The sequence below is a fragment of the Peromyscus leucopus genome, chromosome 4 (assembly GCF_004664715.2).
Source record: "Peromyscus leucopus breed LL Stock chromosome 4, UCI_PerLeu_2.1, whole genome shotgun sequence".
NCBI lineage: Eukaryota > Metazoa > Chordata > Mammalia > Rodentia > Cricetidae > Peromyscus > Peromyscus leucopus.
The window spans coordinates 65713062-65740169 of NC_051066.1; the positions used below are offsets into that span (position 1 = coordinate 65713062).

Sequence of the window (27108 nt, forward strand, 5' to 3'; positions counted from 1 at the left end):
TTTCCCTTTCTCCTCATACTTATTTTTGACTCTTTAGAACCTTTCTTTAGATATCGTACTATTAAAATTTAAACTTTCTATTTTTTTCCTGATGGAAACAACTGGAAGAAAGATTTATTTTGGCATAGCAGGCCTGCTGAGTTTGTGGTATTAAGGGTGTGAGGGAAAAACTCTTCACATCACAGCAGCTGGAAACAGAGATGGCAGCAGGGATCAGGGCCTTCAAAGAATTCCACTAGTTGGTAAATAAGCATTCAAAGTATAAGTTTCTAAGGGTCATTTCTGATTCAAACTCTAAAATGGCCCTACCTGTGTTGACACAGAGACCTCTTCTCTGTGGTTGTCTTGACTCAGCCACTGGGAGTGTCCTGTTTTCCTTTCATAAGCTTCCCTGCAAGGTTTCTCTCTTCATCCCTATTCTGTCTCTCTGACATCTCTCTCTCTTTTTTTATTTTTTAATTCATTTTACATATCAACCACAGATCCCCCTCTCTTCCCTCCTCCTGCCTCCCTAGCCTGGACCCCCCCCCAACCAATCCCCCATTCCCGCCTCCAACAAGGTAAGTCCTTCTGTGAGGATTCAGCAGAGCCTGGTACATTCAGTTGAGGAAGGTCCAAGCCCCTCCCCCTGCATCAAGGCTATGCAAGGTGTCCCACCATAGGTAGTAGGCTCCAAAAAGCCAGCTCATGCACCAGGCTTGGATCCTGATTCTATTGCAAGGGGGTCCCTTAAGCAGATCAATCTATACAACTGTCTCACTTATGCAGAGGACCTAGTCCAGTTCCATGGAGGCTCCATAACTGTTGGTCTAAAGTTCATGAGTTCCTACTAGTTTGGTTTCTTTTTCTCTGTAGGTTTCCACATCATGATCTTGATGCCCCTTGCTCATAGGATCCTTCTTCTCTGTCTTTGACTGGACTCCAGGTGCTCAGTCTGGTGCTTGGCTGTGGATCTCTGCATCTGCTTCCATCAGTTACTGGATGAAGACTCTATGATGACGTGAAGCAAGAGGAGCATTCCTCAGCTGTTGGTTGGAGTGCAATCTTGTACAGCCACTTTGGAAATCAGTAGGGTGGTTTCTCAGAAAGTTGGGAATCAATCACCTCAAGACTCAGCTGTAACCATAAGTTTACTCAGATCCTTCCCAGCACTGTGGTCCCTCAGCCGATTATAAATCACTCAGAAGCTTAATATTAATTATCAACTGTATGGCCTATGGCAGACCTCTTGCTATCTAGCTCTTATAGGTTAACACAACCCATAACTATTAATCTATGAATCACCATGTGTTCACCCTTGAGTGTACAGCATAACATTTGCATCTCTTCTACAAACCCCCTCTAAATAATGGTTCATCATCTGACTGCACATTTTCTGTGAAGGTTAATAAAATGCCAGGATATGCCTAATCAAAAACTCATGACATATCTCTTCCAGATCTAAATGTGGTTCTGCTTGCATTTAATTTTCACTGTAGTTTCTAACGACGTGTGTGTTTGCGAAACAGAGGAAATATCTACTAGAACTAATTTCATTGAATTACATTGATTTCTTTATGGGTAGGTTCTGACTGAGTTCATTTGTTACCTTTGTAGGCAGATTTCAGTAATTATCCTAGGACCCTTTAATTTCCCAAGTCTGCTGGTCTGCTCTGTGATGAGTATATTCTGCTAGTATTAGTCCCCTGCAGCTGACTGTCCATGCAAGAAAAACTTCCTTGTTCAGTAGTTTCAGTGGATATTTGCATGAGCACACGCACACACAAAAACACAGACATCATCATCATCATCATCATCCATCACCACCATCATCATCTCAGTGGAAGGTTTGAAGCTTGTTAACTTCTCAAAGGAGTTTATCTTGTACTAGGTTCTATCCAGGCCTTAGAAAACACAATGAACTTCATTATTCAACGGAAAACAACCATGCCTTTCTCAGTTATTGAAATCTTAGTGTTCATGGAGGAGCCTAGTCTAAAAAATATATACCTTTCTTAGAAATTTGTCATATAACATCTGGGTATCATTACTGCTCTATTATAAACACCCTAATAAAATTATTCATAATTTTATTTTGTCTGCTCAACTCAAGGATGCTTTGTGGTCTGTCTCCCGATTGGATTTCAACTGATAAAATATAACAGAATGGAAGGCTTATAGGTATAAAATGAACGGTATATCTTTTTGCTACATGACCAATATTTAATAGACAACAAAATTTGCAAAATAAAGAATTAATGTGGACCCCAGAATCTAAAGTTAAACATTAAATATGTTAGTTTCATTATCATTAATGATCAGCAATCTCAATATTACATAAAGTTATTACTATCAAAACTAACATTCTAGGTTCAAACGTTTTAGAATCTAGAAATGTTTCAGATTTTCAGTCACTTTACAGATATTTGCCTATTCAGAAGCACTTAGTTGTGATGACAGACATATGAGACAGGAGAACATAAATATGGATGATAGCCAAAGTTTAAATTTTCACTGAAATAGCTATATCCAAATAAAATCCAATTCTACATTATAGTTGACATTCTCATCTCTAGAGCAAAAGAAAAAAAAATAGGGGCCAAGAGTCCATGTATTGTCTCTATATGTAAAGTTCAATGACGTTTAATTTTTATCTGAACTTACTTTTTTTCTCCAGAGCTTCCTTATTGCATTTTTTACCTCAGCATTCCTCAGGGTATAGATTAATGGATTCAACATAGGAGCCACCATAGTACAAAAGACAGCGACAGCCTTATCAAGTGGCAGAGTGGTCACTGGATGTAGATACACAAATATGCAAGGAATAAAGAATAAAACCACTACCGTGATGTGAGACACACAGGTGGAGAGAGCTTTGCGCCTGCCCTCTGAGCTGTAGTTCTTTAGAGAGCGCAAGATGATCACATAGGATCCCATCAAGAGGAGGAAATTAAACAGGCAGATGAACCCACTGTTGGCAGCAACAAAGAGACCAAGGGTATGTGTGTCCATACAGACAAGTTCCAACAATGGGTACAAGTCACACATAAAATGGTCTATGATGTTGGGGCCACAGAAGGGCAGCCAGACTGTAAAGAGGATCTGAACAGTTGCATGGATAAACCCTCCAGTCCAGGCCACTACCACCAGGAGAATGCATAGCTTGTGGCTCATGATGGTCATATAATGCAGAGGTTTGCAGATGGCCACATAGCGGTCATAAGCCATCACTGTCAAGAGGATGATCTCAGTAGCACCAAAATTGTGCTCTGCATAGACTTGTGCCATGCATCCATTAAAAGAGATGACTTTCTTCTCTTGAAGGGAGTCCACAATCAGCTTCGGGGCTGAAGAGGAAGTATAAATCGTATCTATCAAGGAAAGGTGGCTCAGGAAGAAGTACATGGGGGAGCTCAGAGCCTGGCTGTTGATGATGGTGACCACAATGAGCAGGTTGCCTGAAACTGTTACCAGGTACAGAACCAAAAATGTCACGAACACTGCTTTCTGCAATTGGGGGTTCTGTGTAAGACCTATCAAGATGAACTCAGTCACGTTCCTTTTATTCTCCATCTCTGTAGTATAGTTAATTTGTTTTAATCCAAAAAGAAATACTTTATCTTTAGGAAAAAAGAAAGGAGAAAATTGTTAAATAATTAAATAGTCCCAAACTCTAATTTTAAAAATTCTACCATATCACACATTAGAACTAGTCTTCCCCAAACTCCATAAAATAGGTCAAACATTTTCTTAGTTGACTTTCCTAGTCTTTATTTTTTTAATTCAAAGAAATTCTTAAAAGACCTCTGAATAGGTGAGACAGTCGATTGGCTTGATCTGTTTGGGAGGCATCTAGGCAGTGGTACCAGGTCCTCGGCTCGTTGCATGAGTTAGCAGTTTGAAACCTGGGACTTATGCAGGGACGCTTGGCTCAATCTGGGAGGAGGGGACTGGACCTGCCTGGACTGAGTCTATCAGGTCGATCTCAGTCGTCCGGGGAGACTTTGATCTGGAGGAGGTGGGAATGGGGGGTGGGCTGGTGGGAAGTGGAAGGGGGCAGGAAGAGAGAGAACAAGGGAATCTGTGGCTGTTATGTAGAACTGAATAATACTGTAAAATAAAATAAAATTTAAAAAAAAATTTAAAAATTAAAAAAAAAAAGACCTAGAACAGCCAAAGGAAGGTCATTACCTACAGTCAGAAGAGCAGTTGCAAACTTCACTTTTATATCAGAATGAGGTAACAGAGTAATCGTTAGCAGCAAAAGTTTGGAGATTAGCAAGATATATATACATACACACACATATATATACATACATATATACACATTATTATATGTGATAAGGTAATTTACAACCATGAAATAGTCCTTAAATAGTAGTTCTGGTTATGTAAATTTAACAGAAGTAAAAAGTTAATGGTAATAATTATGTAATTAGTACTTGAAGATTCTGTCAAATACTAATATGCACATTTCAGGAATAATATTAAATTTTGAAGTTTTCACATAAAAATTTATATAGACTGTGAGTCACTGATGTTAAAACACAAGTATATTTTTCCATTTTCTTCACATCTTTGCAGAAATGGAAGGAACTTTAAGTGAAATAAGTCAAATATTAATAGTATACATTCTCTCTCGTAAGTGGATGCTAAAACCAGCATTAATCTAAGGGTACAAGTAGAAATGGAAGACAAGGGGCTCAAGAACAGTACTAAACAAGTAAATACCCAAAGATAGTGCTGACAGAGACTCCACAGCACAGTGGATGACTACAGTTCACAGGAATCTATCATCTGTTTTATGAAGATCTGAGAGGAGCTCAGTCTCCAGATACAGAGGTGAGAATAAGAGGGAAATATTAATGGTCCTGACTTGATCAGTACATACTGTGCAAATATGTTGAAAAAAAAAAACTCCACATTGTGCCCCATTAATATATGCAATTATTACGTGTTAATCAAAAATAAGGTAGAAGCTGGAGGAGCTGCTCGGTGGTGAAGCGTGAACGCTGCTCCTGCAGAGGAGCTCAGTTCAGTTCCTAGCACCCACATCAAAGGGTTCACAATCAAACACAACTCCAGCTCCAGGCAATTCTGAATTCATCTCATCACAGAAACCCTCATTCACATGTGCACGTACAAATAGACACACACCCAATTTTTCAAAAAATAAAAAATAAAAGCATAATAATGTGTCATAGCCATTCAAAACATTTATTAAAAAATTAATTACTAAAAATATTAAGGGCATTACTCCAAAATATAAGGTTATGGGTGACTTGTTATTTCTTTCTTTAATTTTTCATCATTTTCCAAATTAGCATAGACTGCTAATTTTATGACCAGAAAATAACTTTGATTTCTGTATTTAGTACTATACTTGAAAACATGAGTATTCAAAGCTGAGTAAAATAAGACACAACAAATATAAAGTATTATACATTGGCACATTGTGGAAATCCAACTAATAGTATCTGAATGTAGCTAAAAGTTAATGGAGTATTCTCATAAAACTGTGCTTGTCAACTCACCAAATGAGCATAAGACAAGGACATGAATGAGCACTAGTGAATTGGCACTCAGGACAGAGGATGAGAGTGCCCTGGTCACCACACACAGAACTTAGAAACACCCTGCATGTCATCTTTATTCTACAGTCAAATACAGGCTTTCATTTGAACTCATCCCATTAGTCAGCACTTTACTTGAGCAGTAAATAAGTCAAGCCTGAATAATCTACCAGAATTCACTTAATAACAAAATCTGTTTCATTTACTTGATGAAGAATGCAGATATTACTCAAATGTCATGATATTACTTAAAACTGCTTTGTCATTATCAGTTTTCATTTTTTCCTGGGCGTCAAATTTCTTTTTTTTTTTAATGTGTTCAGACACAGGAGAATTGTGAAGGGTAAGATAAATTTTCCCCATCACATGTGGTCATGAAACATACTGAAGTCTGTGGGAAAGAGTTGCCTTTCCAAGCAACTTCAAGAATACTTCATTGAGATTCAGACCTTATATCTCTAAGCCCAGGATCACAGCCTCCCTTCTAAATAGCCCAAAGTATCAGAGAATCCTCCCAGGAACAAAAACCCCTGGGAATAATAAGGAGTGCATTTTTTTAATTGCCAGGTCTTCTCTAGAGAAGCTAATCCTTGGAATAACAAAGACTGGACTAATAAATATTTATAAATTCTAGAATGTAAATGCCCAAATCATATTTCATGATCAAAACCAAACATAACCCAAAACAGGACTCATTCAGTTAGTAATTATATTTCCTTCAAATTTTCAAGTAATCTAAATATATTTTAATTCTTTTCAAGTATTCAGATTCCTCCTTTTCCTTCACACCATGCAGACACAAAGACAAGCTGAACAACTCAGCCATATGTCAAAACTAATGTCTTTCATGTTCTATGGCATATTAAAGGAATAAATGAGTTTTGTTCCCTGTCCTAGTCCAAAGACTAATAGCATACCCTGCGGTGTTTGCAGAGGAGCAAGAAGAGACCGATCTTCCATAAATGGAAAGACTGCAACGGAGAGGCAAGGACATACATGGACAACCTCATCTCACACTGAGAAAACCTGGTCACCTATTTCAACTCCTCTGCTCAGATATTGGGGCATGAACCCTTTACTGTACTCTGCTTTTCCACCTTTGTGGCAGCATGCTGAGGCTCGCATGTCCTGTACAAGCTTCCTGTGGGACATCCTTACACTAAGCACTGACCACGTAGTTGGCACCGTACTAAGTGATTTGTGTGTAGTATTTCACCTATTCTTTTCAACAGTGTCAAAAGATTTAGACACCATTAAATTGAGATTTTAAAGAAAAGAAGACAACACTGCGATTAGAAAATAAAGAACTTACCTAAAGTCCCAGTGATAAAATGTGAAGGAGCCTGTATCCAAATCCAGGATGTCTGTCTCTAGCTCTTTAGCATTTACTCAGTGCCAGCAATCTCCAGTGAAGATCAGTTTACTTTGAGGGTCAGCATTGCCAAAACTCAGAGAAGTGAGACAGTACCTTAAAGCCAGCAGCTGTGGTCACAGGGAACCTCCAGAGTCCTCCACTAAGCTGCAAAAGAAAGTCAGATGGTAATGAGTTCAGGCTTCCAGTCTGCAAGCCTCCAGAACTGCTAAGAAGTCCCTGGGTACCTTGTAATTATCAACTTGTACATACTTTAGAGTTGAGGAGCCAAGGACCAGGCAGGTGAATTTCAAGGAACCAGAGCTTATCAGTCAGTGACAGAGGACAAGAACAGCCTAGGTCCACAAAACTCTAACACTGATATTTTCTTCCTCTGTGTCTTAGCTTTCATAGGATGAAACAATGTAAATATATACAAGGAAACAAGAGACCTAAAGGAGAGAGCTTAACTTCCTTCCACTTCCTATTTATCAATACCTTTCTCTATTCTCAACTTAAGGTCACAGATACTTAGTCATGTAACTGGAAACTGATCTACTAATGTAAGGGCAAGCTCTCACTGCTTAATACAATACCCAAGAACATTTGATGAGGTCAAAATTAAAGTGTCTCTGAGCCTGAACTTCTAATTCAGATTCCCAATCACAGCAGAAAATATCCTTTCCCATGCCAGATTCTGAATTTTTAGTGCATTCATCTTTGAACCTCAGTGTCAGAATTGAAATAATTCTTTGGAAAAACAGAATTCAAACGCTAATCCTCTCCCTCCTGTTCTGACCTGTCTCAACTGTAGTGAAGAGCCAAAGAGCCTTATTTGATTCTCAGTTGCATTCTGGGTCTCCTCCTCTTGGTACAAGTTGGTATTTTCCTTCTCTTGAATCTCTGAGAACAGCTACAACATTTTTTCTGGAAAACATGTGACTGTGTAAGTCAGTAAACTATCCAGACCAGCATTTCCTATGCCCTGCTCAGCTGTAAACTCTCAGTAACCCACTCAACTACTTCAGTCTCTCTATACTCTTCCCATGCTCAAACCCTAGAGATGAGCTTTTGCAGTTTCATGAACTGTAAGCATCTTCCTAATAGATTTAATACACATACATATCCATATCTACAGTTCAAAGGAACAAATACTTTAGCAAAATCTGAAAATATTCAAAAGGCATTGTTTTGATGAAATCTATTACAAATTTCTTATGGGGAGGTTAGAAATATTAAATTAAATTTAAATATTAAAAATCAGAATTCTGGGAAACTTACTGTAGGTCCTGCTGTAGTTGAGGAGAATGTTGGTGTCATCAGAAACAGAGTAATTATTTCATACAACTACTTAAACAGTATTGTATGTAATGTATGCACTCCCTAATCCACAATGACTAAACAATACTTCAGGGCAGAGACTGTCAATTGACACAAATTTTAAAAGCATTTAACAAGCACTTTCAAATCTTGATGGCTTTGTAACTCCCATCAAAAGAAAATGCACTATTGAATTAGACACTCACAGATCTCCCTACTAAAGGGGATCTTCTAATCTTCCTTACCTAGATAAAGTTACAAAGCAAGACACAAATGTCGACCCTTTAATTCTTCCAGTGGAAGATGAAGAATGAAACCATGTATAGAAAGGCTACTGAGTGCTTTATTAAAGGGCAAGTCTGTCTCACCTTTACCCTCCCAGGATTAATTATTTCTATTTTTTGAAGAGTTTGTCTTAGGAACAGATATTTGGTAGTACTTATCTCTAAACAATTCACGTGATTAGTTCTTTTTCCTGCAGTTGAAACTAATTTATGAACAGTCCATATCTCTGGTCTGGAATATTGTTATGAAGCACATATCACATAAGCCCTTGAGGACCATGATTGGGACATGAAGGGCTCTCACTACTGTATGGATAACAACCTGGGGTTTTGCTCACTGTGTGTCCCTGGGGGAACTTCCTTGCAGTCTGAGATCTTGTGTGAGACGGAGACACTTAATCCCTCAACTGTTCTAGAATGCATCAGTACTCTTTCTGTCCATAGGAATGAGTTTTGGAAACTGGTGGAGTTTTAAGCAGCGTGATATCTACTGTCAAATTTCCCTATGTAGAAACCAAAACTTTGTCCTGCTTTCAATACCATCCCATTGACATTATTTTAGAGGTCTAGGCTTTCCAGTGACTCCTTAATGGAAAAAGCATTACTCCTATTAAAAAAAAGATAAGCAGGTTTCATTTACGAATATATGTACATATACATATGCATGTTACAACAATTAATGAAAAAAGAGGCCGTGAATTTGAAAGAATTCTAGGAAAGGCATATGGGAAGGTTTGGCAGTATGAAAGAGGAGGGGGAAATGGTGTAATTATATTATAATCTAAAATGTAATAAAAATTTATTGTATATAAAAAATTAATCTTAAAAATTCTAAAAAAAATCAAATTTTCTTCATACATGACATCACCAAGACCATGGAGGTTTCCATAATTGTCCCAACATCTGGAAAACACATAGTATGACACTTTCTCTGCATCCTGAAGCTTATTGCTAAATCACCTATCATAAAAGTTTAAATAGCTGTTATCATTTCTTATATGGTTAGGGAGTGGATGGAGATATTGTAATAACAGCAACAATAGCCGCTGTCAATATTCACTACCGTAATTACTAAGCTGTGTCCTAATTAGTAAGTGCTTTTTGTATTAATAGGATGTACTCCATTGAATGATTTTTATTGAACAATTTTCATTGCTGGGTTAAAACTGACTTGGATGTAATCTAAAATAAATTCATAACTACTAGATATCCTATAGAATTTTTATTAGATTTTTACATCTATTTTCATGTATTAGTATTTCATGTACTAGTATAGTATTAATTTCTCCTAGCAGCTTTGTTTGATTTTGGCACTAAAATATCATGTCAGAATCACAGAATAAGTTGGGAAGAATTGCTCCCTTAAATATTTTTGGAAGAGTTAATGAGGGATTGAGGTTTTCTTTGTTCTTTGCCCCTCCATTATATTCAGGCTAAATTACATCACTCTCCTATGTCACTACTTTCACTATAGACAAAAAAGTACCTAGTATTTTCTGCTCATTCCTAAGACAGGAGAATAGTGGTTATCACCATAGTAGTGACTGAGTATTCAGGGTTCGACAGACCAATATCTTTTTGAGGGACAATGACATTTTTCTATGTATTAAACTCTTGAATTATTTCAGAATAGTACCATAATTCTTGTGTTTTTCTTTGTGAGGTCTTCTTTAGATATTTCAAAGGAAGACAAAGGCCTTGAAACCTCATTGTCTAATATCCCAAGTCTCTAAATATTGACAGCCTTACCTCAGGGTTTGAGTTCAGAATTGTGATTATCAGGGTAGGTTTGAAGAAATAGCTATATGTATCCCCAGTCTCTTTTGTCTAGTTTTCTTGAGGCTTAGCTTACTCAGCGCTCATCCTGTGCTAGAAAAAGCCCTACTGCGCTCTTGTGTGTCCCCATTTCTGTTCTGTGTTAAGAGTATTGTGTTAGTAGTACTCCCCATTTCATCTCTTTATATAAATACAACATCCTTGACCAATGGGTGTTCCTAGGATGACAAAGGGTCAAAGGACAGCACCTTTCAAGTTAGACTAGACAGAAATGTTTGATTTCTTGAAGTTCTGTGTACTTGTTGTCTTTATACACAACACCCATTTATATTCACTGTTTTATATGACCAAAAATCAAATATGTTAAAACATTTAACATTTATAACAGAGAGGTTGGAAGGACTTAACTCTCTTTCAGTGCTCACATGTTTTGCTGCCTAGGAAATATGTATAAATGACCATATGGATTTAAACTCATTGAAAAAGAATTCTATCACGAAAGTATATTAATACTAACCACATCCTTTCACAGATTATAATTTTATAAAATTCAATTACTTTTTGATTTTTTGAGGAATTCTCTTACTCAGCCACAGGGTCTGATAGTATCACTCTCCCCACTGGGTGCTGAGACCACATCCTGCTCAAATTCAGAAAGTCTTTTCCTGCATCACCTGCTATATTATTTTTGCTATTTGAAATGTTATGTGCTTTAATGGAGAAATGCAGATTCAGCTTTAGTTTTCTTTTTTGTTCCAACATATTATTTTTTACTCATTCTTTGGGAATTTTGCATCATGAACCTCAATCCTGCTCATTTCTTAGTTCATCCATGTTCTTTGAGGGGTTGTAATGTCTCCCCAAAGTAAAATAAAAATTAACAACAACAAAAAAAAATCTCCTTGACTTCTCTGGACAACAAACGTACCTCATCCATGCTGGGATTTTGGATGCCTCCACTTGTACAGGTCAGGTTCATGCAGTCACAGTTGCTATGAGTATATGTTAGCAGTTTCCCTATCATGCCCTGAAAACACTCTTTTTTCTTAAAAAAAAAAAAATTCTTTCCTTTTACATACCAAACCCTGTTCTACCTCTCTCCCCTTCTCCTGCTCTCCCCACATCTACCTCTATACCACTCATCCCCTCCTCACAGAGGGTAAGGCCTCCCTTGGGTAGTCAACACAGGCTGGCACACCAAGTTGGGCCTGGACCTAGCCCCTCCTCCTTGCATCAAGGCTGAGTAAGGCATTGCACCATAGGGAATGGGCTCTAAAAAGCCAGTTCATGTAATTAGGATAAGTCCTGGTCCCATTGCCAGGGGACCCACAAACACACCAAGCCATGCAACTTTCACTAGGGATTGGTCCCATGCTGGCTCCCCAGCTGGCAGTCCAGAGTCCATGAGCTCCCACTAGTTGGGGCAGCTATCTCTGTGGTTTTTCCCATCATGATTCTGATCCCCCTTGCTCTTATAATCCTTCCTCCCTCTCTTCAACTGAACTCCAGGATCTTGGCCAAGTGCTTGGTTGTGGATCTCTGCCTCTACTTCCATCAGTCACTGGACGTAGGTTCTATGGTGACAATTAGGGTAGACACCAATTCAAGTGCAGGGGAAGACTAGTTCAAGCATTCCTCTCCACCATTCCTTTGAGTCTCAGCTGGGGACAATCTTGTAAGTTCCTGGGGTCTGAAAACATTCTTTTACTACAAATTTCCACTATCTTTAGTTCATACAATCTTCCCATAACATCTTCAGCTGTGATCCCTGAACCTTGTGGGTAGTATGTATGGTACAGTTGTCTGAATTAGAGCTAAGCATTCCACAGCTTCCTATTCTCTGCATGGCAGCCAGTTGTGGAACTTTATATTAATTGCCATGTGCATAAAAACAACTTGCTTTATGAGAGTTGATAAATGTACTTATCAGTAAAAAGAAAGGCACATTGGGAGTATATGAAATCTATAGATTCTTTTGGTAGGATGGCCATTTCCACAACAATAATCCTAACAATCCATGAGCATGGGAGGTCTTTCCATCTTCTGATATCTTCTTCAATTTCTTTCTTTCTCAGTTTTTGTTGTATGGAGTCTTTCACCTCCTTTGTTATATTAATTTCAGGGTTTTTTTAAGTTACTGTGAATGGAATTGTTTCCCTGATTTCTTTATTGGGATATTTGTCTTTGGAGAACAGGAAGGTTGATGGTTTTCATTTGTTAATTTTGTATCCTGCTACTTTGCTGAATGAGTTTATCAGCTGTACATATTTCTGAGGGAATCCTGGAGGTCTTTTATGTATGAAATCTGCAAATAGGCATAATCCAATGTATTCTTTCCCATTTGTAACATTTTTATCCTGTCTCTTATTGCTCAAGTACTTTTACTTGTTCCTAATTTAGTAGAAATGCTTTGTATTTTCCCCCCATTTAGTTTGATGTTGGCTGTGGGCTTGTTGTATTTTTCCTCCCTGAAAATGATAGACTCTTATCCCTCTGAAAATGTAAACCAAAATAGACTTTTTTTAACCAAAAGTCTCTTTTGGTCATAGTGTTTTATTATAGAAACAGAAAAGTAACAAATACACCAAGTATTCACCTTGAGTCTTACTCAGTCACATTATCATCTGCTTTTTACAATGTAGAAACTAAAGTAAAGTGAAGCTGATGACCCAGATCACATAGTTCATGATAGAGGAACGTTGCATAGCAGTTCCAAGATGAGACATTCCATCATGCAGGGAAGCTCTTTAAGACAGAAGGTAAACAACTCAAAATAGCTTCAAGAAATCTGTGAAACTGACCAGGAGTAACCTCTCAGGAGTAACCATAAAGACGGCTGAGAGTCACTCTCTGACAAGACAAGCTGCCAGGAAGACCCTCAGACAAGCAAAGTTGCAAAGAAGACCCTGAGACCAAATCAGCTGCCTGGAAGAAGTAGACACCAGCTGATCTCTGTAGAAGAGGTTTACACCAACTGAGTCTCCTGGAGAGGATACTCTCCAACCTGTTGATCTGCCTGCAGGCTGTGCAGTGTGCTCCATATTTCCAGTTTCGCTGTCTTTGAGTCATGTCTGCTCCTGTAAGTAACCCTTTGAGAAGGCCAGGAAAATACCATGACAGGCTCCTAACAACCCTGTTAAGAACTAGGCCTCAGTTCCTGCCTCTTGAAACTGAATAGGCAGTTTCTGAGGAAGCCATGAACAAAAGGCAATCAATCACCCCAAAAAGAAAGGACAAGGAGAACTGCTCATACCAGGACTGAGTCAGTCCCCCACAGGAGCTCAAGGTAATAACCAAAAAAGGACAGAGCCTGGGACTTGTCCAAGCTTGCCCCAATATGGAAAAAAATGTAGCCTTAACCAGCCCCTGCTAGCCCTAACCAATTAGAATATATTGATATGATTTACCACTCACATAAGCCAATCCTAGATAGAATGACCTCACTGCCTTTAGAATTCCTTTAGCTGTGTATAAAAGAGCCTGCGAGCTTCTCTCAGAGTCACCATTTTGCCTTTGTGTCAGATGTGCAGCCCCAGCATGCTAGAACTCTTACTCTTGAGATAATAAACGCTCTTACTGATTGCATACATGGATGATGGTCTTTTGTGGGACTTCTCTAGGACCCTAAGACCTGATGCATTGGCCGGGAAATCCCCCTAAGACTCACAAAATGTCGAGCATTTGGAAATCCAGCCAATACGTGAGCACTCTTTGTCTTGGGCTGTCATTGTTCTGACTGTCTCTGTTCTGTTCCATGTGTTAATGTCTCTGGGAATCTTGAGCTAACTAAATCTGGAGGCCTGAGTGTACCAGGTGGACATACTTTTGGCACTCAGATCATGTTGGTCCAGAGACATCTCTGACCCACTTGAAAGGGACTGGGTCCCTCTGGTTGAGGTGGGACAGGGCAGGTTGCTCTTGCACAGTGGATCTCACTTACAGGGAGATAAACCATGGTCCTGGTTCTGGTTTCTGTTACTTGCACTGCTGTACTGGTACCTGGTTGTCTTTGTCTTTGTTATATGTCTCTGTCTATTAACCTCCTTTGTTTTCCTGGAAGGGATGAGGCAAACAACCTCTACTCCTCCCCCCCCCAGCATTTTATTGGATCATTTCTATGACTTTAACTGCCTCCCTCTTTCACTCTCTTGCTCTCCAGCCCCCAGCATGGGTGGGGCAGCAGAGAATCACTGCCTGAAGTTGCTAAGCTAGAGCAGCCATGTTGTGGCAATGTAGCAGGGATTGCCAGCAGGATAGCCAACCAAGGTTCTCAAAAGGGATGGGGTCACCCAAGCAGGACTTCAAATGCAGGACAGAGAATTTGGGGTTAATTGTTATGGCCAGGGGAGTTAACAATATTTTACAGGAATGCTGACTGCCAGGGGCACTCTGCCCACCAGCTGCTGTACTGCCCATGTAGCCACCACTCCTCCCCTCCCTTCCAAAGCCAAATTCTTCACTGTTGATACAATTTCCAAGCTTGTGATAACACCCCCTCCCACCAAGGTCCTTGCTGCCTCCTGCTACTTTGCCACCTTAACCCTTTCCTGTCCTGACATTGCCTAAGAAACTGCTGAATTAAACCAACCTATGTACTTTAAGATGTTTTGTATTCAGAATAAAAGTCAAAGGTGATGTGTGAACCCACAAAAGTCTGTTAAATAATTTATTAAGGGGTGCAATGGAAATATAGACTCACTAATACAGGACAAGGAAGACGCCACTGCTGATACTGCTGATTCAGCTGCTGCTGTCTTGTCGTTCTGCCCAGGGGTGGTGGGAACCAACTACCAGGCTTGCTTCTCTTAGACGACCCTAGAGAATGCATGACCCCTATTCCTCTGCTCTTACGTCTGCATATACACAGGCAATACCATGCCCTAGGGCTTTCTACCCCAAGGCTGTTGGCTGAATGGAACAAATTCCTACAACACTTCCCCTTTTTGTCTAAATAAAAAGGTTCTAATCCTAACACAGAGCTATATATAATAAGAACAATTATCAAGTATTGTCCAGAAGAAAGAAAAGGTACTAACATAAGCAAAAATGTAACTGCAATCAACAAGAACAACATCAAACAAGAAATACATACTAAATGTCTAGACCATAGTTAATGGCAAATTATAGAGATTACTCCAATAATCTCTGTCCTATCCTGAAGAATCTAAGTCTTATGCTTGATATGCTCTTAGCTAAGATAAGAGAGGATTGTAACTGTAACTATCTACTCTTCCACCCATCAAAGACCTGAGAAAGAAAATAATAATATCTGAGTAAGCAGGAAGTGCAAGCAAGCAACTTCTGAAAATGCAAGAAGTGACAGAAACAGCTGACTACCTGGACAGTCACCCAATGTTTCTCTGCAACATTGTGGCATTGAAGAATATCTGACAGATCATTTTCAGAAGCAGGAAATTTTGAAAGACTGTCCTACCCTGGCTTGGCAAGGTCTAGCAGTCACTTTTCCTTGTGTCCTGTTTGTCCAGATTGGACAGCATACTTACTGTCAGCAGTGGAGGCAAAACCAGTTCTTTGCCCAATAGGCTAGTTTTAGCAAGAAGAAGAAAAATTCCATGTGGATTGTCTTTGATGCCCATTGTCCTCCCAGTAGTAGATTGGTGATGCCAGGAGCAATCATGTCTCACATCAACAGAGTTCTAACTTATTAAAATATTTAAATGCCATATTCTCTGGGTCTTTGAAGTGTTTGGAGATTGCCTATCCATCTGAAATATATCTCTGTTTATCTAGAAAACCTGACTAACATGACTATAAGTTTGACAAACATGGGTGACTATTAACCTATAATTCTTATCCATCTATATAGCTTAAAGACTAAAGCTTCACATTATAAAAATAAACAATCTGTAAACAGATGTACAGTATAAGGACAATTTAAATAAATATCTTAATCAGAGGTAGAAATATATAGTGCAATATGACAAAAATATTCTTAATTTGTATCAATATACAAAATATCCTAAACAGAAGTGGATCACACATACAGTATGACAAATATAATTTTACATTTGTATCAATATACAAAAGTATTTTAAACAGAAGTATAAACATATTTACAATATGACCTACAGTTTTGAATTTATAACAATATACAAGTTATCTAAAACAAGAAAAGAAAAATAACTTTATATTTGTATCAATATACAAGAATCCATACTAAAGCAAATTCTTTAAAACTGATTGTTGCTTTTTGATTTACAAGTAGATACAATAATCTACCTTATTATCCTAACCTATCTATTTTTTTTCTATTTCAAATGAGATTCCTGAGTCTAATCTTTATTGTTCCATCCCTAACCATGTAACAATTTATGACCAACCACCAACAAATGACAATTATCCATAACCTTGAGAAAATAAAAGCCTATTGGAAGAGGGAGCATCATTTTCTTGGAATTGTTTCCTGCTGTCTAGGGGACGATGGTATCTCTGTGGGATCCTGGAAAAAAAAATAAACAATGGTTACATCTCATGAGGACTAGCTATAATATTTGTAGCCAGTCTCAGAATAATGGGTAAAGCTTATCTGAAGTTCTGACTAGAGTGGTGTAAGAAGGCAGACCATCTCAGTGAGCCACCTTGGAATTGTCCTGAGCAGTTTGTAGTCCAAAGCTGATCCTCAGGTGGTGTTTATTGACTCAATTATTATGAACCAGGTAGAATCATTGTTGTGTGGCCCGATCATCCTGGAGATTTCAGATATTGATGCTAGGAAAATTTATTGTTCATTGTGTAAAACTTCAACATTATTAATATCAAGAGGAAAAGTTTATGATGACAGTTAAGGTATTCACCAATCTGATTACTGGGGTAAGCCAGTTCAGACACCCTCTCCAATATAGCTAATAGTCTAAGCTGGGGTCATCCTTGTGGACTCCTGGGAACTTTCCTAGCACCAATTTCTCCCTATCCCCATGATGTCTCCCTCTATCATGGTATCTCTTTCATTACTCTCCCACTCCATCCCTGTTCCAGCTTGACTATCCTGTACTCTTATGTTCTCATCCCCCATCACCTACCCTCCATTGTCCCCTCACTCCCAGTTTACTCATGGAGATCTCATCTATTTCACCATCCATGCATCCCTCTTAGGGTCTTGCTTATTAGCTAGCTTCTCTGGAGCTGTGCGTTATTGCTGTGGGATGTTCTGTAATGGCAAATGTGTTGCTCTGATTGGTCAATAAATAAAACACTGATTGGCCAGTGGCTAGGCAGAAAGTATAGGCGGGACTAACAGAAAGGAGAAAAGAAAGAACAGGAAGGCAGAAGGAGTCACTGCCAGCCGCCGCCAGGACAGGCAGCATGTGAAGATGCCAGTAAGCCATTAGCCATGCGGCAACGTATAGATTTATGGAAATGGATTAATTTAAGCTATAAGAACAGTTAGCAAGAAGCCCGCCACGGCCATACAGTTTGTAAGCAATATAAGTCTCTGTGTTTACTTGGTTGGGTCTGAGTGGCTGTGGGACTGGTGAGTGACAAAGATTTGTCCTGACTGTGGGCAAGTCAGGAAAACTCTAGTTTTCTACAAGTTATATTCTGGTTATCCTTTGCTTTACATCTAGTATCCACTTATGATTGAGTACATACTATGTTTGTCTTTCTGAGTCTGGGTTACCTCACTTGGGATGATATTTTCTAGTTCTATCCATTTGCCTGCAAATTTTATGATGACATTGATTTTTACTGCTGAGTAGTATTCCAGTGTGTATATGTACCACATTTTCTTTATCCACTCTTCAGTTTAGGGACATCTAGGTTGTTTCCAGGTTCTGGCTGTTATGAATAATGCTGCTATGAACATAGTTGAGCATGTGTCCTTGTGGTATGATTGAGCATTCCTTGGGTATATGCCCAAGAGTGGTATAGCTGGGTGCTGAGAGATGTCCTTTCTGTATGCTGTGAATATATGTTGTCCCCATTGGTTAATAAATAAGCTACTTTGGCCTAAGGCAAGGCAGCTTAGAGGCAGGTGGGAAATCCAAGGAGAGAGAGGAAAGAGAAATGTGGAGTGAAGGAGACACCAGACTGCCATCCTAGGAGCAACATGTAATGGGACACAGGTAAAGCCATGGAACACATGGTGATTCATAGGTTAATATTTATGGGTTGAGTTAACCTATAAGAGTTAGATAGCGCCGGGCGGTGGTGGCGCACGCCTTTAATCCCAGCACTTGGGAGGCAGAGGCAGGCGGATCTCTGTGAGTTCGAGGCCAGCCTGGTCTCCAAAGCGAGTTCCAGGAAAGGCGCAAAGCTACACAGAGAAACCCTGTCTCGAAAAACCAAAAAAAAAAAAAAAAAGAGTTAGATAGCAAGAGGTCTGCCATAGGCCATACAGTTGATAATTAATATTAAGCTTCTGAGTGATTTATAATCGGCTGAGGGACCACAGTGCTGGGAAGGATCTGAGTAAACTTATGGTTATAGCTGAGTCTTGAGGTAGATTGATTCCCAACTTTCTGAGAAACCATATCATAAGAGCCACCAGGTGCTCAGTCTGGTGCTTGGCTGTGGATTTCTGCATCTGCTTCCATCAGTTACTGGATGAAGGCTCTATGATGACGTGAAGCAAGAGGAGCATTCCTCAGCTGTTGGTTGGAGTGCAATCTTGTACAGCCACTTTGGAAATCATTAGGGTGGCTCTTATGATATAAGACTGTGGGGGTATTGTGTCCCCCAAAATATTGTGTATTCTAATAAATTTATCTGGGGGTCAGAGAACAGACAGCCACTAGATACAAAGGCTAGAAAATGGTGGCACTCACACCTTTAATCCTAGCATTCCAGAGATAGAAATCCCTCTGGATCTCTGTGAGTTCAAGGCCACATTGGAAATAGCCAAGCATGGTGACACGCCTTTAATCCCAGAAAGCCAGCCTTTAATCCCAGGGAGTGGTGGTAGAAAGGAGAAAGATATATAAGGCGTGAGGACCAGAAACTAGAAGGTTTTGGCTGGTTAGGCATTTTGGCTGGTTAAGCATGTGGCTGGTTAAGCTTCAGGCTTTTGAGCAGCAATCAGCTGAGAGCCATTGGGATGAGGACACAGAAGCTTCCAGTCTGAGGAAACAGGACCAGCTGAGGAACTGGCAAGGTGAGAGATAGCTGTGGCTTGTTCTGTCTCTCTGATCTACCAGCATGGACCCCAATAACTGGCCTCGGGTTTGATTTTGTTAATAAGAACTTTTAAGATTCCTGCTACATAAGACAGAAACTCTGAATTTTTCTTTTAAAAACATGATTGGATTTAGACAAGGAGAGAGCCACATGGCTGAATGGAATGAATTACCACAAGATAAAGATATATTACGTTTGGAAAAATTATGCTTTTGTTTCCATAAGAAATATATATATGGTTTTTGGTCATTTAGATTCAATGTGTTATAAATACTTGTCATCATTTAAAGGGTTGGTTACAAATTATTATTGATCAGGATAAGAAAAAGTCTACAAGTAGTTTAAAATGTTTCAGGTTTGTGTGGGGTTTTATATATTGATACAAATTTAAGTTTATTTTGTTATGATATATATATATATATATATATATATATATATATATATATTTCTACTCTTGTTTAAGATATTGCACCTGTACAATATTCTGGACTACTAAAACCACAATAATGACTTTGATGAAAGTTTTCATATTGTCTGGAAAGCAATAGAAAAGGCTGGAAACTGGAATAATAAAGAGAAAGGAAAAAGGAGTTTGTCTTGCTAGAGGTGCCATACTGGTACTTGTTTGTCTCTACTGTTGTTGTCTTTTTCTGTCTACTAACTTCCTTTCTTATTTTAGAGGATAGGGCGAGCAGCCTTTATCCCAACTCCCCTTAGCATCCTGTTGGACAACTTCAAGGACTTGCAGCCCCAAGCTGACGTCTTACAGCTTGTGGTCCAAAAAAATAAACTCCCCATTTTTTGCAGGAATTAATGCCCCAAGCTCAATGTGGGATGGCCAGAGGAGAGGACCTTCAACCTCTCAACCATCTTTTGAGTCAAGAACATAGTATATGGGTCAACAAGGCACCCTGATCAGGTCCCCTACATAAACTTCTGTCAGTTCCTTATAGAGAAGCCCCCTAAATGGTTGAAACCTTTTCTTCCTCCCCCAAAGATGGTTATGGCAATAGCTGCTGAAAGGAAGGAGGAGTCAAAGGGGAAAGGCAAGCCTTCCATGCCATTGTACCACATCCTTCCATCTCCAAGTTACCTGGAATTCTTCTAGGCCACATCCCTCTTCCCCTGAAAGGCTCAGGTGGGAGGGGCTGGCAAAGGGGCAGAAAAACAAGGAGAGGCCAGAAGGACAGTGATGGGGAGGAAGGGGATTAAGGAGTTTTCCATAAACACCCTAGGGCTCAGAGGAAGGAGCCACTGGCAGAGACTGACTCCATGGCCCTCCCACTACATATTGTGGGACCAGTATGATGTTCATGGCAGGCAGCAGCTGGTCCTTTTGCCACTAGCAACCTATATAATTGGAAGATGCAGAACCCTAAGTTTCCTGAGAAGCCTGAAAGTGGACTTATTAGATTTTGTGCTTTTTAATCACCAGCTGATATGGGATGGCTGTTGCTAGCTACTCCAGGTCCTCTTCATTACTGATTAGAGGGAAGAGATAATGACAGAGACCCAGAAATTGGTTCTAGACCCAGATGAAAGATCAAGTACCAATGCAGACCTCATAAATGATGGTTCTCCCCTAACATGACCTAAGTGGGACTTCAATACAGAGGAAGATAGGGAGAGACTAAAAGTCTACCACTAGACTCTAATGGGGGACGGAGTCTCTGGGATACCATGAGGCAGCCCACAATTTTTTCCAAAGTAAGTCAGTTATGCCAAGGGCCTGAAGAAATGCCAGGAGCCTTCTTGGACAGATTGATAGAAGCCTACAAAGCCTATATGCCCTTGGATCCAGATGTACCAGAGAAGAGATCCACAATGAGCCTGGCTTTTGTTAGCTAATCAGCTCCAGACATCTGCCATAAGTTACAAAGACTAGAAGGTTTTGAAGGTAAGAGGTTGGCTGACCTCATTGTGGTTACAGAAAAGGTGTTTAATAATCAAGAGATCCTGGAAGACAGACAGACCAAAGAGCTAACAAAGGTTTTAGATAAGCAATCTCAAGGACTCATCAAGGTTCTCTTGGCTGTATCAGGCAACCCTGAAACTAAGGTTTTCCTTGTGAAACACACAAGGAAATCAGCTTTTGGAAACTCAAAACCAGGAGGGAAAGGTCTAAAGACAAGGCCAAGAAATAGACCCAACTTTCAAAGTGACCATTTACTAGAAAACTGAATGCCCTGAATGACAGGGCTCAAAAGCAGAGCCACTAGAGGCACTAGAACTAGAAGAAATAAGCGACTGAAGGGGAATAGGCTTGGAGCCCCTCCCCAAGCCTGGGTAACCCTAAAGGTGAAGAGGAAACCTATAGATTTTCTGGTAGACACCAGAGCACAGCACTCCATCCTGAAACAACCCTTGGGCCAAATGTCCCAAAAAGCAACCTGGGTACATGGGGCCATAGAGATGAACCAGTACTAAAGATATGTAGACATAGGAAAAGACTGGGTAACCCATTCTTTTATGGTCATCCCTGAATGTTCATACCCACTGTTTGGAAGAGACTTATTGATAGGGGCTCCCTCCCATTTTGACCAGACTGGAACACCATTGATGATGCAGGGGGAGAGGCACTGCACGTGCTCACCATGTCACTTACAGGTGAATATAAGTTGTTTACAAGTCCCACCCCAATTCAAAAAGACAATGGAGACATACTACATAAATGGCTAAACAAGTTCCCCAGGCATGGGCAGAGACTGGGAGATCTGGGCTGACAACACACAGGCCCCCAGTACTAGTTCAGCTGAAAGCTGATATAAGTTTTCCTGTGTCCTGGCTGGCTGGTGGTTGGGACAAATCTCTCCCACTTGCATCCCCCAAGTAAACACACAGGTGTCGCATCTGCCTTAACCGGCAAGGAAGATGCAACACCAGGCTCTTCTCCAAGCAGTTTATTCAGGAACCTTGAAACAATCTTCTGACCCCAGGGAAAGCCAACCTACAACCTAAATAGCTTCTGGGCAGCCAACCCCAATCTGCCACGTGGGTACTGCGGATAAGTCCAGGTATGTGGAAGCAAGCCAAATCCTTAGCCTTAGCCAAATAAGGAGTTGTTTATCACAGAGAGCACTCACGGTCAGGAGGGTGGAAGGCGGAAGCCAGCGCCATCTTTGAGGCGCGGCTACACGCAGCTCTCTACAGTTCCTCCTTTTTTTATTTATTGCAACAGGCAAGAGTAGAGGCTTGATCTCTGTAAGAATGAATCAGGGACATTGTACTGACTCTCACTCAGGCGTCAGCCACCAGAGTAGTGCCAGACCCGTCCGATACCCTTTTCACAGAGGTGGGACATGAGGTATCAACCCACATGCAATCAGGCGTGCTCTCCTTGGGGTCCGATATGCAATGGGCCCCAAGTGCAGTGCTTAAGCCTTGCATCCCGTGCTAGGGAACTTAATGCTTCATGGTGGCCAACCATGCTTGAGGGGACTGGCCCGCCTCGACAGCTGTAAAGCCCTGAATGATCATGGCTTCATTGCGATGCTGAGAGATCCTAAGCTGGCAGATACACCATAGGCAAACCAGAGAAACCAGCACCAGAAGGCCAGCTAAAGCCCCTATGCCCGGCCATTCCTTAAGATGATTCATGGCCATCAAGATCCACGAGTACAGTCCCTCTGCCAGTCCAGTGTCCACTCGGGTAGAATTCATGGTGACAATGGCCATCCTCAATTGCTCCATCATATTATCAAATTCTCCAGACCAATTGCCTAAAAGATAGCTAGACAATTCTTTAGATAAATTTGCTGCATATGTGAAATTATAAGATTAAAGGGAAGTGTTCTTTGCCAAATCAACTGCTGTAATTGTTGAAATAAAGAGCAAACAGGGCTAGAACTTTTAATAGATCCAGCTGCTTCTAATACCTTAAGAGCATTAACAACATAAAAAGCAAGCACCTGAACTTCCTCTTTTATTTTGAGTTAGCTGAACCACAGCTGCTGCTAGACCAGCATTAGTCAGGGCCCCCCCCTAGTTCTCGGCAAACCTTCATCCATACCTCTAGCCCCCTGTTCTTATACGGGGTTATAGCAGCCCTACATTCTTTTGTACATTGCTCATAAATAAGTTGCTTCAATGGAATTGGGATGCCCTTGTGTCCCTTACTTTTCCCTTCCCTACTTGCTCTTTCACTATTTGCCTTTCTGATCTCTCTTCCTGCAAACTCTCTAAGGCTGCCTGTCCATTTTCTATGGCTTCATTGCATCGCTGGTCCTCTAGGCACCTGCAAACCAGCTTCCATGCAGGCCTGACACCAGCTTTGAGTGCTCCCTGCTCGAAGGCGAAGTCTAAGTCTCTGCCAAGTTTCTCCCAGGACGGGATGGCGAGGCTGCCCGAAACTGCAAACCAGGGAGATACAACGTCACACTCCTCTAGGAATCTCTCTAAGGTACTTTTCTCGACTTTTAAGTTCTTTGATCTGAGCAGCTGATTAAGAGCCAAAAAAATTGGGTGCGAAGAAGAGGTGCCCATAATTAGTACTAAAATTTATCTACCTTTTGGTTCGCTCCTCCGTGACCTATTTACTTTCGGTTCACCGCACAGCGAACTTTCTTCACTTTCTCTTTGTCTACAGAGAAGAGCAATATCCCCGCTTTCGTCACGGATCCCCACCTTACCTGGGGACTTACCAGTGCAGTGCCCTGACCATGAAGACTTCTGAGCCTTCAAGAGACAGGGGAGGTAAAGGCTCCCCGTACGGGCCACCACTTGTCGCTTCTGCCTTGACCAGCAAGGAAGATGCAACACCAGGCTCTTCTCCAAGCAGTTTATTCAGGAACCTTGAAACAATCTTCTGACCCCGGGGAAAGCCAACCCACAACCTAAATAGCTTCTGGGCAGCCAACCCCAATCTGCCACGTGGGTACTGCGGATAGGTCCAGGTATGTGGAAGCAAGCCAAATCCTTAGCCTTAGCCAAATAAGGAGCTGTTTATCACAGAGAGCACTCACGGTCGGGAGGGTGGAAGGCGGAAGCAAGGCCATTTTTGGAAAAAGACTTCAATGAAATCAAGGCAGCTCTACTAAATGCACCCACTTTGGCACTACCAGATGTCACCAAACCCTTCTATGTATATGTGGACAAGAAAAAGTGAGTTGTCAAGGGGGTACTGACACAAGCCCTTGGTCCATGGAAGAAGTCAGTAGCCTACTTATCAAAAAGACTGGACCTCAGTCCTTGGATGGGGTTTATGGCACAACTATCAGGGTGTCTGGCCATCCCATCACCAGAGTAGGTCAGTTCCTGCCATCTCTCGACCATTGCCAGCAGTCTTTTGCGGGGGTATCTTTGTGGATCTCCGTGGGCCTCCCTAGCTCTCTGCTTCCTCCCCTTCTCATGTGGTCTTCATTTACCATGGTCTCCTATTCCTTGTTCTCCCTCTCTTTTCTTGATCCAGCTAGGATCTCCCACTCTCTTTCCCTCGACTGTCGCCCTTCATTGTTCCCACTCATGACCAGGCTGTTCATGTAGATCTCGTCCATTTCTCCGTGTCTTTTTTGGGGTCCTGTTTTCCAGGTAGCCTCACTGCACTGATGATGTGAGTAGCAGTCCAGTCATCCTTGTTCCACATCTAGCATCTTCCTATGAGTGAGTACATACCATATTTGTCTTTCTGAGTCTGGGTTACCTCACTCAGGATGATTTTTTCTAGATCCATCCATTTGCCTGCAAACCGTATGATGTCATTGTTTTTCTCTGCTGAGTAGTATTCCATTGTGTATATGTGCCACAATTTATTTATCCATTCTTCAGTTGAAGGGCATCTAGGTTGTTTCCAGGTTAAGGAATCTGGATGCAGACATCCACGGCTGGGCCCCTGGTGGAGAACTGGGAGTCTAATTAGTGAGAAAGAAGAGGGGTTATATGAGTGAGAATTGTTGAAGCCAAGGCTGGATAAAGCACAGGGACAAATAACCAAATGAATGGAAGCACAGGATCTATGAACCAAAGGCTGAGGGGCCCCCAACTGGATCAGGCCACCTGAATGGGTGAGACAGTCATTTGGCTTGATCTGTTTGGGAGGCAGCTGTGCGTTGGTGCCGGGTCCTGGGCTTGTTGCATGAGTTGGCTGTTTGAATCCTGGGACTTATGCAGGGACACTTGGCTCAGTCTGGGAGGGGGGAATGGACATGCCTGGACTGAGTCTACCAGGTCGACCCTGGTCCTCGGGGGAGACCTTGATCTGGAGGAGGTGGGAATGGGGGAAGGGCTGGGGGAGGGGGAGGGGGCGAGAGGGGGAGAACAGGGGAATCTGTGGCTATTATGTTGAACTGAATGGTGTTATAAAATAAAAAAATTAAAAAATTAAAAAAAAAGACTGGACCTAGTGGCCACTAGATGGCCCCCTTGCCTCTGCATAATAGCAGCGACAGCCTTATTGATTAAAGACTCAGATAAAACAAACTATTTGGGACAAACCCTTAAAGTGACAATCTCCCATGCTGTTGATGGGGTTACTAAAAACCCTCCCAACAGATGGCTAACTAATGCTCAGCTGACCCATTATCAAGCTCTGCTCTTAAACCCACCCCAAATCCAGTTTCACCAGCAATAGTGACTTGAATCCTGCCACCCTATTTCCAGATCCAGACCTGGACCAACCTCTCCACAACTGTGTGGACATCTTGAATCATCTCTATGTGATCAGACCCAGATCTCAAGGATGTCCCTCTGATGAGGGCTGAGATAACATGGTATACTGATGGCAATAGTTTCCATCAAGATGGTACCAGGTATGGCATCAAGTAGTTTCATCAAAGAGGGGCAGCAGTTACCACCAGGACACAGTCATATGAGCAGAGGCTCTACCCTCGGGACATCAGCACAAAGAGCTGAACTGATAGCTCTAACTAAGGCACTGCAGCTGGGAAAGGATAAGAGATAAGAGACTATTGATAGCCAATATGTTTTCACCATGTACAAAAAAAAAAAAAAAAAAAAAAAAACGGGAGTTATTCACTGCAGAAGGAAGGACTACTAAAAAGCAGGAGATTTTAGACCTCTTACATATAGCTGCCCCGAGTAATAGCTGTTATGCACTGTCTGGGACACCAGAAAGGGGAGGACCTGACCTCAAGAGGAAACAATAGGCAGATGTGGCAGCAAAGGAAAGTACCCTCCAAAAGGCAACCATCCTGCTGGTCTCACCACCAAAGCTGGTAGCACCCATGCTGCTAGAATTTCTAGCTCACACTGACCAAGAGCTCTGGAGGATCCACACATGTACAAACACCTATAAAGAGAAAGGATGGTTTAAGACCCCAGATGAAAGGATCATTCTACCATCAGACTTCGCCACTCAACTAGTCCAGCAGATCTATCAGACTGCCCATCTGAGAGTGAAGAAAATACAAGACCTTTTAAAGAGAGCACACCTTAAGGTTTTTTACCTTAAATCTAAGACAGCAAAGGTCATAGGCCAAGGCCCCACATGCTGTCTAGTGAACACAAAGAGCAGAGTCATGAGAATGGGGCACAAGGAAAGAGGAACCTGACTAGGAGCCAACTGGGAAATTGACTTTACTGAGGTAAAAACCAGGCCTATATGGTTATAAATACTTATTAGTCTTCATAGGTACATCTTAAGATTGGACTAAAGCCTTCCCAACTAAACATGAGTTGACTGTGATAGTAGTCAAGAAACTACTAGAAGAGATTATACCAAGATATGGCCTTCCAA

The 27108-nt window shown here is 41.0% G+C and overlaps 1 protein-coding gene across 1 annotated transcript; it reads right to left on the bottom strand.

Annotated features, from left to right (window-relative positions):
* Positions 1 to 2622: 2622 nt before the first annotated feature.
* LOC114685914 (olfactory receptor 4C12-like) lies at positions 2623 to 3564 on the bottom strand. The gene has a single exon (XM_028860553.1). It carries the CDS (start codon positions 3550 to 3552, stop codon positions 2623 to 2625), a length of 930 nt encoding a protein of 309 aa, XP_028716386.1. The 5' UTR covers positions 3553 to 3564.
* Positions 3565 to 27108: the final 23544 nt, after the last annotated feature.

Excerpts from the sequence above, each read along its gene's own strand:
- LOC114685914 (XM_028860553.1), bottom strand. The coding sequence starts at position 3,552 with ATGGAGAATAAAAGGAACGTGACTGAGTTCATCTTGATAGGTCTTACA.